We start from the raw sequence: 14,174 nt of genomic DNA, 5'->3' as shown, positions 1-14,174 counted from the left end.
CATGATGCTTCGTGGTCGGGCAATATGAGTCTTGCAAGTATATCGAGTGGATAGACTGTTTCTGTTCTCCCACCCTCTTCATCGCTGTAAGCTCCGCTCAGGATCGACATCGTACACCATGTCTGGGGTCACTATCGTCCAAGTACAAGCTGAACATCACGAGAGTGGGTTCGCCATCGCTCATGCCGAACCTCGTCTGTCGTGGCGGTTCGGGTCTACCGATGTCAAAGGTTGGAAACAGAAGGGGTATGAGATCGTTGTCGCGCGACGAGAAGGCGAAGAGGAGACATTCGAGGTGGAATCGAACGGATCTGTATTGGTCCCATGGCCATCTCGACCCCTGAAATCTCGTCAAGTGGTCTCTGTCAAGGTTCGAGCGATCGGTGTCGACGGTTCCAAGACCAACTGGGGTGAGATTGAACTTGAAGTCGCATTCTTGGACCGATCCGAATGGAAAGCCAACTTGATCTCCGGTCCCTCTCAACCTCGAGACGAGCCAAAACAACCCTTCAGACTCGTCAAGACTTTCTCGCTCTCCTCCATACCTTCTCGCGGAGCTAGATTATATGCGACCGCTCATGGGACGTACGAGGTGGAGATCAATGGACAGAAGGTCGGAGATCAAGTTCTCGCACCGGGTTGGACGTCGTATCACCATCATCTTCGATATCAGACGTATGACATCACTTCTTTGCTGAGGAAGGGCGAGAACACCATCAGCGCTTATCTCGGAGAAGGATGGTTCGCGACTCGATTAGGTAGGCCGGGAACACGCAACGTCTGGGGAGACAGACTCGCCTTCCTAGGTCAGCTGGAACTGGACGGGAAAGTCCAATTGATCACCGACGACAGCTGGCAATGTGTCGATGGGCCTGTCAGGAATTCAGAGTTGTACAACGGTGAAACGTACGACACGACGTTCGACGACAAGGCGGCGAAGATCCGAAAGGTCGAGATCCTTCCTTTCCCAGAAGCAGAACTGGATTCGACTGACGCTCCACCCGTCCGAAGAGTGAAAGAGGTCAGACCCATCGAGGTCATCACGACGCCTTCTGGAAAGACTGTCTTGGATTTCGGTCAGAACTTGGTCGGTTGGGTGAGGATCGAGAAGGATTTCGAGGGACAGGGTGGAGATGAATTGGTCTTGAGACATGCAGAGGTTCTGGAGCATGGAGAGCTGGGAACGAGACCTCTGAGAACGGCAAAGGCGGAGGATCGGTTGACCTTGGGTGGAAAGACCAAAGGCTGGGAACCAAAATTCACCTTTCACGGATTCAGGTGAGCGAGCAGTGGATTCCGGCAACAAAAGACTCTTTCTCGCTGATCACTTGTTTCAATCGCAGATACGTCGAGGTGAATGGTGTGAAACCCACTTTGGACGACTTCACGGCCATTGTCATCTTCTCAGATATGCGACGCACAGGCACGTTCGAATGCTCCCATGCCATGATCAACCGACTGCATGAGAATGTAGTATGGGGTATGATGTCCAACTTTGTCTCGGGTACGTGCCGATCATCCATCTCCTGATGCGTGTCTGTCTGCTCCGGCTGATTCAACTACGTCCATCCTCAAGTCCCTACCGATTGTCCTCAGCGTGATGAGCGTCTTGGGTGGACAGGTGATATTCAGGTGTTCGCGCCCACCGCAAACTACCTCTTCGACACCGCCGGTTTCCTCGGAGTGAGTTGGACCATCTACTCAAGGTTTCAGAAGCCAGAAGCACGCTGATCTGACGCTAATCATCTACGCAGGGCTGGCTCAAAGACGTTGCAGCCGAACAGATTGTCTGGAAAGGTGTTCCGCCCACTGTCGTCCCCTGGATCCCACCAAACAAGTTCAACACTCCCTGGCCCAAACCCCATGCCGTTTGGGCCGATGTCGTGGCCATCACACCGTGGGACTTGTACACCGCTTTTGGCGATGAGACCATTTTGGAGAAACAGTGGAGCAGTATGAGATTGTGGTTGGACAAGGGGCTGCCTCGTGGTCCAGATGGGCTGTGGGAACCTACGGCCCCGTTGTATGGTGATTGGTTGGATCCGAACGCACCGCGTGAGTATCCCTGGTCCCCACTAGGATAACAGCTGGGAAGCGATAGAGCTGACAATGCTGCTGTCGACCGCAGCTCAATACCCCGCTCATGGCAGAACCGATACTCACCTCGTCGCCAACGCCTATCTTGTATATGTTACGGATCTTGTCGCCAAGATCGGCAGGCTCCTGGGCAAAGACGAGGAAGCGAAGAAATACGAGGCAGACGCGAAACGATACAAGCAACTATTCCTCGAGGAATATGTCAGTCCTTCCGGAAGAGTGGTGGCAGATACCCAAACGGCTCTGGCCCTTGCGCTCAAATTCAACCTCTTGAAACCTGAACAAGTGCCGAAAGCGAAAGAGAGGCTGGAGTTCTTTGTTCGATGGGCAGTCTTCAAGGTGGCCACTGGGTTTGCGGGCACACCCATTCTGCTCCCTGTCCTTGCGGAGAACGGGTTGGAACACATCGCGTACAGGATGTTACAGGAAAGGGATAATCCGTCATGGCTCTATTCGGTAGGAATGGGTGCGACTACGATCGTGAGTGTGACATGATGCCTATTGTTGTGAACGAGCCTTGACATGATACGTAGTGGGAACGATGGGACTCTGCTTTGCCAGACGGCACGATCAATCCCGGCCAAATGACTTCATTCAACCATTATGCTCTCGGCGCTGTCGCTCAATTCATGCACAACAACATCGGTGGACTCTCCCCTTCTTCACCAGGTTGGAAATCAGCTCTGATCAAACCCCAACCTGGAGGCACCCTCACTTCAGCACGAACGACTTTCGACTCGCCCTACGGTCTTTTCGTCTCGGACTGGCAGATCCAGGGAGACAAGTTGTTGTTGACCATCGAGGTTCCGCCAAATGCGACGGCGAGGGTGGTGTTGAATGGTGGAGAGGTGGATGAGGAGGTGGGTAGTGGCAAGAGGAGTTATGAAGTAGGATGGAAGAGTGATCCGAGATGGCCGCCGACGGGTCAGAAAGGTCCTCAGAGCGTGGCTATTCCGGATGAGTTCGTAGCGTAGCGTAGCGGGTTTTAGTGATCGGGTTGGATAATGTAAGTCATATATGAAAGCTTGTGGACCCAGGCCAGAGATGGCAAGGATGTTTTCTGACATCCACGGGGACTTGCGCATGTCCTAATCGGCCCAGGAATAGATCTCTACCTGACAAGGCACACTCTCAGGCACCCGCGATTTCGATCGCTTCGTCAATCGGTTCCGAGATAAATACAAGTTGTTGATATTTCTAACCTTGTTCTGTGTAAAATAGCTACGCTGCGGAGTTGTTCCAAGGAGTATATAATCATGTGTGAGAATGAAGATGCATCGCTCCTGGCTTATCTCTTGGTCAAGCAACAACTATTCGAGATACTGAACCTGCTTATCGTTGCCGTGACGTAGACACCTCTGCCAATCATCTGGACCCCACACCATGCCCCCTCCTTCCCACGTCCTGATCGTCGGCGGGGGTCTTTGCGGACCGGCGCTGGCCATCGCCCTATCCCGCCACCGTATCCGAAGCACGATCCTCGAGCTCCGCCCCCAGGCAGGAAACAACGGCGGAGCCATCATGCTCGCCCCCAACGCCCTGAGAGTTCTGGACAAGGTCATCGGGGTGGACGAAGAGATCAAGGGAGAAGGGTTCGGATTGGATAAGATTGATTTCTTCTGGGAAGACGGATTGAGAGTCGGGGGGATCACGATGGAAGATGGGGGATATGGGGCGCTGAGGATCCAGAGGACCAAGCTGCATAGGACACTGTTGGATCTGTGTGAACGGGACGACAGGGTGGAGATCAAGTATGGGAGCAAGTTTGTGAGGATCGTCGAGGACGAGGAGGGTGTGACGGCGTATATTGAGGGCGGAGAAGCGATTCGAGGTGGGTGTGGTATTGGTGTTGGTGTCTAAGCTCTTCTCGTTAAGCCTAGTCAACCCTTCCTGTGTTGTTCGCGCAGCGTACAGTAAGATATGATAAAACGAAGGGGTTTTCCGCTGACGATATCCCTTGTATCGCCCCTGCGCAGGAGACATACTCATCGGAGCCGACGGTATCCATTCGAAAGTCCGCGCTCACGTCCTTGGCGACCGAGCACCTGTCCCTACCTACTCCGGAATGGTTGGTATCGGCGGCACCCTCCCTCGATCCTCCATCATCTTACCAGAGGGCATGACCTACCCGTCATTCATCTACACGCCTAGGGGGATGATCATGGTGATGCCTACCGATCCGGAAGGCCAAGCGATCGGATGGGCGGCGTCTCTGGCGGATCCTCATGAACGGAGTCGAAAAGGATGGTTGGAATACCAAAATTCAGGTCAGGCCGCTCGTGACATCAAGGAAAGCTACGCGGGAATCCGACACGAACCTATTCGAAGTATCATGGATAACATGGTGGAAGAAGAGCAAGCGAGGGTTTGGGCGCCTTATGAAATTCCCGACTTGTCGACGTGGCATACCAAGAGGGTGTGTCTGATCGGAGATGCGGCACATGCGATCCCACCTTCCGGCGGACAAGGTGCAGGTCAAGCATTCGAAGATGCAGGGTTCATGGCACGTCTTCTCTCCGCTGCTCCTCCTTCTTCATCTTCTCCTCCTGCCTCATCCACCACTACCCTCCCCGAACAGGCAACAGCAACGACCGAGCCGAAAAGCTATGACGAGCTCTTTGCGCATTTCGAGAAGGTCCGGAAAGCGAGATTCGAACATGTCAGGGAACTGACAAAGGTCAGCGGGAACTCGAGACATGGGAGTCCGACGTGGACAGGGACGATGGTCAGGAAATATGGCATGTGGGCGTATTTCCATCTGGTCAAAGGGGGTTATTATACAGATCACGCATTGATGGGATACGACGTGATGGACGAGAGCGTGGAGTATTGATTGGAAGTTGCGGAAAGGACAGCATTGTACTGCATCGTCACGAAGCTGCTGTCGAGAGGACAGAGCGTGAGGCTGGCGTACGGCTTGCTTCACATTGATCGACCTTCAGGTGAAGCATGAGAAAATTGACATGACACAACAGGGCAGTCTTGTGGTGGGATTGTTGTAAGACTTCTGGACATCACAAGTACATATGTACTCGATAGACAGACCATGTATGTCAGTTGTTTCTCCGCCACTTCGCTGTACTGTGCGTCAATCATCCATTTTTATCTTGCTTCGTGTCGGCTCATCATACACGTCTGTGGCTTTCATACACTCATGCATGGCTGTCGACTGCAAGCACCACGTTCCGTTGTGACCAAGCGACATTCACGACTGCGCCTCGTAGATTCCCGTCGCCTCGTACTCGACCTGAATACCTTTCCTAGCCTTTCTAACCTCCCAATCTACAGTCATTCGCCAGATTGGCACACCGAACTGAGCATCGTTTGACGTATCAGCACGCAAAGCAGCTCTTTTGGGTCAAAGACGGAGAGGGAGAGGACACTCACAGAGCCGATGAGAAGATAGATTGTGTCCATGAAGAAGTTGTTTGTGGGCACACCGCCATTCGAGCGCAGCCGGACGAGGTCGGTGACGAGGTTATCCGTAATTTGGTAGTACCCTTTTTTGAGGCCTGGATGTGGTATCAGCTCCGAGAACAAGTAAAAGTGAAGTCTCAGGAAGAAGGCATATGGAGACAAATTAGATATTAGGCCGGAAGGGCGTGGACGTGAGGGCAAAAAACACGTACCATTCTCGAGACGCCTGGAGCATTCTTCGGGCGTAAGAGGCGTATCATTCTCCTCGACCTTGTGGGTGATAGCGGGTTTTGTCAGGTTCTCGACCTCGTAGCCGGGACTAAGGATACCGCATGGCATGAAAATATGTATATCGATGTTATGAAGGATCATCTCTGAGCGAAGGGCATCGGCGAGGCCTGTACAGGTAAGTAAGGGAGCATGTCAGCTGTGCCTATCAAAGGGTGACGACCCCTTTCTGCGTATTGATACCTGAGATGATTCACCTCGCAAAGCATACTTTCCTGGGGAATAGTTGGAGTATCCCGCGAAAGATGTGTATCCCGCGAAACTGGAAACCAAGACGATTTTGCCTGTTCGGCGCTGTTTGACCATCATTTTCGTGGCGGCCTGTAAATGCGCATATGAGTCAGCGATGATGGCTCTAGTGGGATAACGACTATCGCTGGAGTAGTTCAGATGGAGATTCGGAACTTACGTGCACCGTGTAAGCCGTGACCCAATAAACGCCATCGAATCCCTACATGTCGAAACATCAGCTTCGGCTCATCTCGTCCTATCAGAGCAGTGGTCGATGGATAGCCTGCTCACATCTTTCATCTCCTCCGGAGTAGACTCGACGAAAAATTTCGGTTTCGCGAACCCTGCACAACAGAAGATGTAGTCTGGGGCTTGACCCCCGTGTAGCGAGGCGCATTGTATCAGAGCGTCTGTGGAGGAGGTTGGGTCGACGAGGTCCGCAGAGATGAAAGTGACGATTTGGCTGGGAGAAGCGAGAGCCTGAGCCAGAGAAGAGAAAGAGAAGTTTAGCATTGTACGTGGCCAGAGATCTGTACGAAAGGGTGGAAATGCGGCGACTATGAGAAGTCGAGGGATTGGGTTCCAAGCGCGAAGGCACAGCTCACCTTGAGTCCTTCCAAAGCCTGTTCACCTTTCTTCACATCCCTCGCGACGATGGTGACATGTGCACCTTGCTTGACGAGACTCTCCGCAAGAGCCTTTCCGAGACCTGAAGATCCGCCCGTGACATAGCAATGCTGCAGAGTGTCGTGAGCACTGAGGCCTAATCACCGAGGGGTCAGGGATCGGGTGGACATACCTTGCCTCTTGGCTGATAAGTGGGTTTGTTGAACCATGGCATGATGACGATGACTGAGACGATGGCAGCGAGAGCAGTGGCGAGCAATACGGGATAACCGAGAGGGGCGAGGATAGACATTTGTTCCGAGTGCAAGGGAGGAAGAGAGAAAGAAAGAAAGAAGCAGTTGGTAATGTTTGTTGTTGTAACGATCCGAAATGACCGAGACGACCGCGTTTCATAAAGTCAAGATCCATAAATAAATTTCAATCTCATCGTTTCATTTACGCTTGCTTGATCCACAGACGCAATCCATATATCCTGGCAAATGTCAACAGGTAGATCTCCTCTTCTCCTCTGCCAACTCATTATGGTGTCGAGCTGAAATTGTCTTGATGGCCGAAGCAGCCGGACCATCCAAGCCACCACGGTCGAAACCTTTGCCCGTCCCCGTCGAGCCCTTCCTGAACCCGGCCGATGATGAAGAACGGACAGTTCATTCAGTGTACGAGGCCATCGCACCGCATTTCTCACAGACAAGGCACAAGGTATGTACATCGCCACCCTATCTCTTTCCCTCCTGATAAGCATGGAATATACCGCTGACGCGCACCAATCATCTGCATTCACATCCAACAGCCCTGGCCATTGATTTCATCCTTCCTTCATTCCCTGCCTCCCGACGCGATAGGTCTTGACTCGGGCGCTGGAAACGGTAAATACCTACCGGTTTCACGCGACGCCGGACTGGAGATGATAGCGCTCGACAGGAGTGGTGGTCTGTTGGAGATCGCGAGGAAGGAAAATGGTGGGGAATGTGTTAGGGGAGATCTGGGCTTTGATGGTTGGAGAAGAGGTGTTTTTGTGAGTGTCGCCGCTTCTAGTCATCACTGGCCTATCTCGCTTCCTACTTTGTCTAGCTCCTCTTAATATCTACCCTAGCTTTGTCGACCACGGCTCTCTAATACCAGCATTGCCTGCAGACATCTGACTGACGTGACGTCCTTCGTCAAACTTCTCGAAGGACTTCGCAATATCCGTCGCCGCAATCCATCATCTCTCTACACCCTTACGCCGTCGTCAGTCCGTCCAAGTCCTCTTACGTCCGCTCAAACTATCCCATTCTCCTCCATACTCTCGGTTCCTGATCTATGTATGGGCTTACGAGCAAGGAGATCTATCGAAGAGAAAGATGGGCACGGCGGCCAAGGGTGATCAGTCGGAAAATGAGAGTGGACTCGATGGCAAGAAGGGGGAGAGAGGGAAGAGAGCGGGAAGCGGAGAAGAGAAGGTTCAGGATGTTCTGGTACCTTGGGTGTTGTCGGCGAAGAAACCTCCAACATCAACAAAGTCTGTGTCGAAAACCAAACTATCGTCATTACCATCGAACGAGGAAACAAGTGCAATTAAGGAGAACAACCATCCAGCCGATCCCGCATCACCTCCATCACCGGATTCAACCCCTCCCCCGCCCCCTCAGGTTTTCCATAGGTACTATCACCTCTTCGTTGCTGGTGAATTGCGAGACCTAGTTGAATCTGCTGGAGTAGAAGAAGGTTTTACAATCGTCGCGGAAGGAGAAACACCCCCACCACACAGGAAATGGTTGAGAGTCAAGGGGGAAGGATGGGAGGCTGATAATTGGTGGTTGGAGGGGGAAGTGGGAGCCGAGGCCTGACGTGGAACGACAATGAAGTAGAGGGTCAGGGAGAGACACCCTCCCATAGAAGCATTGGAAGGCTGATATGGCGGAAATCTTTGTCGACGCCAGAATACAAGCCTATATCAGCAAGGGCATCTCGCTGAGATGAAAGATCGATCTAATGCTATGCATGATTGGTTCTGTTCGTAACGAGACGATGCAAATGTGATGTCTATAATGGTATCTGTGTTCTACTCCTTCCCCCTTCGGCTTACTAGTTACCACCAATCAACGCTTGTTTCTCCCTCTTCATCCATCCTCTGACCTTCTCGACACCTTCTGGATCCCCTTTCTCCTTCAAAGCCTTGATCACAATCTTCCCAAACGGTCTTATTATCGCTGTCCATTCTTTCTCCCCATATCCTGCACCATCACCGACCTTCGATTCACTCATCGCTTTACTGACCACATCGAACAAAGCCCTTATCTCCAATTTCCCAAATCCATTCTTCTCCGAAAAGGTCTTCTTCACCACTCTCATCTGTCCTGATTTATCTCTGTATCTCCTCGTCATCACCTCGTCTCTATCACCATCCCCGTTCCAAGCGACAGTCTGGTCGTTGGTGGAAGTAGCGCATCTCAACCAACATCTGACGATAATGTTCGCCGTCATGCGATCCGGTACGAAACCACGGTGTTTCTCCAATCGACTGATAGTGTCTAACAATTTCCGCAATTGGCGTAATGAAGGGGTGGGAGCTGGCCAGTCATTGAGCTTAGCCGATGTGGTCGGTGATGATAGTGCAGGGAGATGGTTTCGAGTGGGAGTCGGTGTGGAAGACCGAGTGAGAAGGTAGAGGAGATGAGAGTTGTAGTACTTCGTCAAGGCCTGTTGACGAGTTAGGTTCGGGGACTCGGACGGTCGCAAAGGAGGTAGATTAGGTGAAGCCCAATGATACGGTGGCAGTCTGTTCGATGGATCAGGTGAGATTTTGGGATCAGACCATAACCGCACTTTGCTTTTCTCTTCAGATCGATCGATTTTCTCTTCTTGACCAGTTCCAGAGTTCCCTGGTCCGAAAGACAGCTCCAGACCCCTCCTCAGTCGTTTGGCCAATTTGCCGGCCCCGGAGAGCTCTAGATGGTCGGCCACCTGATGTAGTAGGTCTGGTTGCGTGGCGTACTCCGGTGCGGAGAGGAGGTGAAAGACTGATAAACGGTACAAGCGCGAATTGAGTAGACGTGATATGAGGGGAGGAAATGGGGATGGAGTGTGCGTCGCAGTCGTAGCTGTCTGCGATCTCAGTTTGACAGCATGATCCACGGTGTCGTCGACGATGGTGATCCTATCATTAGGTTGAAAGCTAGGTTCGTCGTTGAGTGTAGGAGCTCTCGTAGAAGTAGTAGGTGGTGGAGTTGTTGTAGAAGGAAGTGCTGGCATAACTCGAGCTTTCGCAGTATCGTTGAGGAGTGTTGAGTTCGCATCTCGCGGGAAAGTCAGCAATGTGGCCGCCTCAACGCAGACCAAAGTGTACTTACTAGAGTGTAGTCTACAGGGCGGCAACTCCTCCTCGCCTTTGCTCTTCCCGGCAGTTGGATTTGATGTGATTAGAGATGGGACCATGATGTTATACGCCTGCAATATCCGCTGCAAGGCCATCGTTGAGGTTTCCGCTTGGCTACCATTGGCTCTCCCTTGTCCTTCTTCCAGACCAAGATACAATCTAGTCCTTTGTTGAGCTGCCGCCGTAGCTTTTCTCCTATCTTCGCCCTCACTTCCTCCTTCGACCATTCCATGTCGTCGCGGGGGATCATGTCCCAAAACCCTTCGCAAGGAAGTACCAGCTCCCGCGTTCGGCGTCGACCATATCGTCTTATCTCTCTGACCGCTGCTGCTCTCCGAATGGGCTTGTGATCTCGCAATATTTGAGACGGTGCTGAACGTCGCTTTCGCTGTCGCTGTTTTAGTGGTCGGTGGAGGGTGAGGGGAGGAGGGAGGGAAAATGTTTGGGAGGATGATATTTCGTAAGATGAAGGAGTTACGCTGCATCCCATCCCGGGAACATGAGGCCTCGTTGTCTCGATCACGAGCTGACAACGACGAGTGTGTGTGGAAGAAGAAAGAAGGTATGTATGCAATGCTGTTTGCTAAGCTTATCGTCAAGAATAGACACAACCATCCGTGCAAAAGTCAGACGCCTAGCTCTCTTGACATGAAATGCCACATTCAACAAAACGCCGAATAGTTCCGAATCTCCTTCACCGTACGAAATTTCACTCCCCCCCTAGCCTCTCTCACTCTGCTCACTACCACTTTGATCGTTTTCACCATCACACGCTCTCTCTCTCTCCTTCTCCTCTTCATCCAACAAACTCGATTAGTCTTGAAATATCCTTCTGATCTCATAAAGGAGCTCAATTGGGAGACTAGTCACTCTACTTTACCTTTCTCAAGAAACCAACAAACAAACCGATAGTCAAAATGGGTGCCACTCGTGCTAACAAGGAGATCTACTTTGAGAAGCTCAAGGCTCTCATTGAGCAGTATCGTGAGTGGGGTCTCTATGTTGGCTGTTCGTACCGGGTAGAGCGATAGGATCTGTTGGATGCATTGGACGGGATGGGGACCAAGAACGCGGCGGGACCATGCGCGTGACAAGACACACGAGGAAGCAAGCTCCGAGCAGGTATGGGGATAAGGACAAACGAGTAGAGAGAAGATGCGGAATGGACAGATCATATCCTTCTGCAAATCAATGCTGACGAAACTCACACCCCCTGCAGCCTCCATCTTCCTTGTCAACATCGACAACGTTTCCTCCCAACAGCTCCACTTGATCCGACAGTCCCTCCGAGGAAAGGGTGTCGTGCTCATGGGCAAGAACACCATGGTCCGACGAGCTCTCCGAGTCATCATGCCCGAGTACCCCCAATTCGAGCGATTGATGCCCCACGTCAAGGGAAACATCGGTTTCGTCTTCACCTCTGGTGACCTCAAGGACATCCGAGAGATCATCATCTCCAACAAGGTCGCCGCTCCCGCTCGTGCCGGTGCCGTCGCTACCGTCGACGTCTACGTCCCCGGTGGCAACACCGGTATGGAGCCCGGAAAGACCTCTTTCTTCCAGGCTTTGGGTATCCCCACCAAGATCGCCCGTGGTACCATCGAAATCGTCAGCGACGTCAAGGTCGTCACCGCCGGTAACAAGGTCGGACCTTCCGAGGCTACTTTGTTGAACATGCTCAACATCTCTCCCTTCACCTACGGTATGACCGTCGTCCAGGTCTACGACAACGGTGCCGTCTTCCCCTCTTCCATCCTCGACATCGAGGAGAAGACCCTCCTTGACCAGTTCACCTCTGGTATCAAGACTATTGCTGCCATCTCCCTCGCGACCGGTATCCCTACCCTCGCCTCCATCATGCACTCTTTGGTCAACTCTTACAAGAACATCCTCGGTGTTTCTCTTGCCACCGACTACGAGTTCGAGGGTTCCGCCAAGGTGAGTAACGGTTTATTTGAGTTTTCCCAGCTGTGTTGTGTGCTGGCACATCCTGTTATCCCTTTCTTCTTTTCCGGATGTCAACATTTCTTTCCTTCCACTGGAGATTTCCTAGGCAGACCTGGCTTAACCGCGGGTGCCCGAGACGGAGACAATTCGTATTCACACTCTGAACGCTTCGCAATGATCCTTCAACACCGTATAGTGTAAACGGAAGCTGTGATGCTGATCTGAGACATGTCGATTACAGATCAAGGAGTACCTTGCCAACCCCGAGGCCTTCGCTGTCGCCGCCGCTCCCGAGGCTTCCACCGAGGCTGCTGGTGGTGCCGAGGATGCCCCCGCCGCCAAGGAGGAGGAGAAGGAGGAGTCCGAGGATGACGACATGGGTTTCGGTCTCTTCGACTAAGCGCTTTATTGCGTGGGTGTCGAAGCGGAACAGCTGGTTGGAGTGTATGTGGAACTGCAAAGGATCTTTTGTGGCACGCATGTATCTCTTCTGACTGGATTGGGCGTTTGTACAATGTCGGGTATGGTCGGGTATGGTGGTACGACACAAGGTTGCACACAAGTTAAGGCTATCAACAATGTACATGATCTTAATCTGCTACCCAGTCATTCGTCGCACTGTTCCGCTAAAACTCCTCACACGTCACTCGTCACACGTTGTAAGCCTGGTGACGAGCTGCACGATACATGAATCGTCCCTGATAAGCGGGTCCACCGATGGCCGCGCTGATCCATTCGAGTGGACCAGATGCACATCAGTGATGAGACAGACTGTCTCCTTGGCGTGAACATCTGACCCGAACTCACGCTAAAAAAGACAAGGTAGCGCCTATCAACCCTGTCCAGAGTGCTGCTCCGTACTTCGCTCGCGCTGTTGCATCTGTGTTATTGTGCCGATCGAAGCGATGTCTGGCATTCACCCAGAGGATCAGGGCGAAGATCTCGGCGAGGATGGAGACGAGGGAACCGAGGAGCTGTGATTGGGGTGGAGGCGGCGATGGGGCAGAAAGGTCAGTAGATGGAGATGGTAAGCCGAGATTCTCTTTTTCTCGGGGGGATAGTGTCGAGAGAAGGGTGAAATACGATTGGGAAGACTCATGTTGTGTGCACGAGATGTGACAAGAAAGATGATGAGAAAGACCATGACTCACCGCTGTCGTACGGAAATATACTGGATTCCACATGAACTTGCCCACTTTCAACAAGCTCAGGACGAGCGTGATCAGAGCGAGTAACATGAACAGCGCGGCTACAAGTTACGAGATCCGCAGAATGTGTCAGCTAGCGACCACATTCCTGTGAGACATCTCGGTGTGGAGTGTCTTGCAGTACTGTAGCCGCCAACTACGACTTGACTGATCTAGAAGCACGAGCGGACGATAAGGGAGAGACACTGGACAGCTAACGTAGCTGATGAGATATCTTCGGACCAGAGGTGTGGCGAATGCGAGTGGGAGAAGTGAAATCGGACTGATGCGCGTGACCATCACCCTCTCTCTTCCTTGTTGACCCCCTGAAAGAATTGAGAGTGAAGACAAAAAGAAAGAGAGCATGAGAGAGAGCATGACGACGTATCGTCGGGAACGTGAACGAGATCGTCAATGGCGGCAATGATTTGCTCACCTATCCCAAACAAGATCATCGTCCTCGTCAACCACCCGATGACCTCCCCTCCCTCCATCCAATCATATCCCACATGTTCCGGCGTACATCCGGCGTCAGCACCACCATCGACCAAAGTACACCACCCAAACGAGCCGAATCGGGTGGTTCCTCCATTTGAGGTAGATGGTGGGACGGATAAGAAATAGAAAGATCTGATGAATGGTGTGGAGAAAGTGGTGAGGATCCTGCAGAGTCCAAGTCGAACCAAAGTCACTCAAATCAGCTCTTTGGTTTACAGTCGTCCTTATCTATCTGACATCGAGGGCGTGCGTGAAAAAGGTTCGTTTTTTTCATTGCAATCTATCTGATGTGATCACCGGGGCGGAACGTGGAGATGTCAGATACCGCCATTTGGTTCACTCACAGGCATACGAGCGATGAGAGGGAGAAGAACAATCCCAAGATGATATGGCCTTCGCTGCAGTCGTGCCACCGAAACATCTTTCTTTCCTGTAAATGTCGCTGTTTGACTCTGAGTATTAACCTTGTAGAAGACGTTGAGCTTGGGATGCAAAGACTCTAGGTGACAACGATGCTCAAGTGT

The 14,174-nt window shown here is 52.1% G+C and overlaps 7 protein-coding genes across 7 annotated transcripts; 4 read left to right on the top strand and 3 right to left on the bottom strand.

The window, feature by feature from the left end:
• Positions 1-118: 118 nt before the first annotated feature.
• IAR55_003223 (uncharacterized protein) lies at positions 119-3,071 on the top strand (the record flags this gene model as incomplete). The annotated part of the gene is made up of 6 exons (XM_066946331.1): positions 119-1,278; positions 1,344-1,504; positions 1,577-1,683; positions 1,755-2,055; positions 2,129-2,577; positions 2,631-3,071. The coding sequence occupies 6 exons, from the start codon at positions 119-121 to the stop codon at positions 3,069-3,071; spliced, it is 2,619 nt and encodes an 872-aa protein (XP_066802723.1).
• Positions 3,072-3,480: 409 nt separating this feature from the next.
• On the top strand, positions 3,481-4,930 carry IAR55_003222 (uncharacterized protein; the record flags this gene model as incomplete). Its single annotated transcript, XM_066946330.1, has 2 exons — positions 3,481-3,928; positions 4,074-4,930. 2 exons carry the CDS (start codon positions 3,481-3,483, stop codon positions 4,928-4,930), a joined length of 1,305 nt encoding a protein of 434 aa, XP_066802722.1.
• A 372-nt stretch (positions 4,931-5,302) lies between these two features.
• IAR55_003221 (uncharacterized protein) lies at positions 5,303-6,874 on the bottom strand (the record flags this gene model as incomplete). Its single annotated transcript, XM_066946329.1, has 8 exons — positions 5,303-5,410; positions 5,485-5,609; positions 5,727-5,912; positions 6,000-6,123; positions 6,212-6,253; positions 6,325-6,513; positions 6,639-6,770; positions 6,833-6,874. 8 exons carry the CDS (start codon positions 6,872-6,874, stop codon positions 5,303-5,305), a joined length of 948 nt encoding a protein of 315 aa, XP_066802721.1.
• Positions 6,875-7,206: 332 nt separating this feature from the next.
• On the top strand, positions 7,207-8,489 carry IAR55_003220 (uncharacterized protein; the record flags this gene model as incomplete). Its single annotated transcript, XM_066946328.1, has 3 exons — positions 7,207-7,359; positions 7,451-7,675; positions 7,836-8,489. 3 exons carry the CDS (start codon positions 7,207-7,209, stop codon positions 8,487-8,489), a joined length of 1,032 nt encoding a protein of 343 aa, XP_066802720.1.
• Positions 8,490-8,727: 238 nt separating this feature from the next.
• IAR55_003219 (uncharacterized protein) lies at positions 8,728-10,503 on the bottom strand (the record flags this gene model as incomplete). Its single annotated transcript, XM_066946327.1, has 1 exon — positions 8,728-10,503. The coding sequence occupies one exon, from the start codon at positions 10,501-10,503 to the stop codon at positions 8,728-8,730; it is 1,776 nt and encodes a 591-aa protein (XP_066802719.1).
• A 432-nt stretch (positions 10,504-10,935) lies between these two features.
• On the top strand, positions 10,936-12,365 carry IAR55_003218 (60S ribosomal protein uL10; the record flags this gene model as incomplete). The annotated part of the gene is made up of 3 exons (XM_066946326.1): positions 10,936-11,002; positions 11,238-11,956; positions 12,207-12,365. 3 exons carry the CDS (start codon positions 10,936-10,938, stop codon positions 12,363-12,365), a joined length of 945 nt encoding a protein of 314 aa, XP_066802718.1.
• Positions 12,366-12,615: 250 nt separating this feature from the next.
• Positions 12,616-14,071, bottom strand: IAR55_003217 (uncharacterized protein; the record flags this gene model as incomplete). The annotated part of the gene is made up of 5 exons (XM_066946325.1): positions 12,616-12,691; positions 12,773-12,939; positions 13,117-13,214; positions 13,589-13,815; positions 13,995-14,071. The coding sequence occupies 5 exons, from the start codon at positions 14,069-14,071 to the stop codon at positions 12,616-12,618; spliced, it is 645 nt and encodes a 214-aa protein (XP_066802717.1).
• Between the last annotated feature and the right edge of the window lie 103 nt (positions 14,072-14,174).

Source organism: Kwoniella newhampshirensis, chromosome 6 (assembly GCF_039105145.1).
Source record: "Kwoniella newhampshirensis strain CBS 13917 chromosome 6, whole genome shotgun sequence".
Classification (NCBI taxonomy): domain Eukaryota; kingdom Fungi; phylum Basidiomycota; class Tremellomycetes; order Tremellales; family Cryptococcaceae; genus Kwoniella; species Kwoniella newhampshirensis.
The sequence above is the reverse complement of the archived record's forward strand: the minus strand, read 5'-3'. Positions and strand labels throughout refer to the sequence as shown.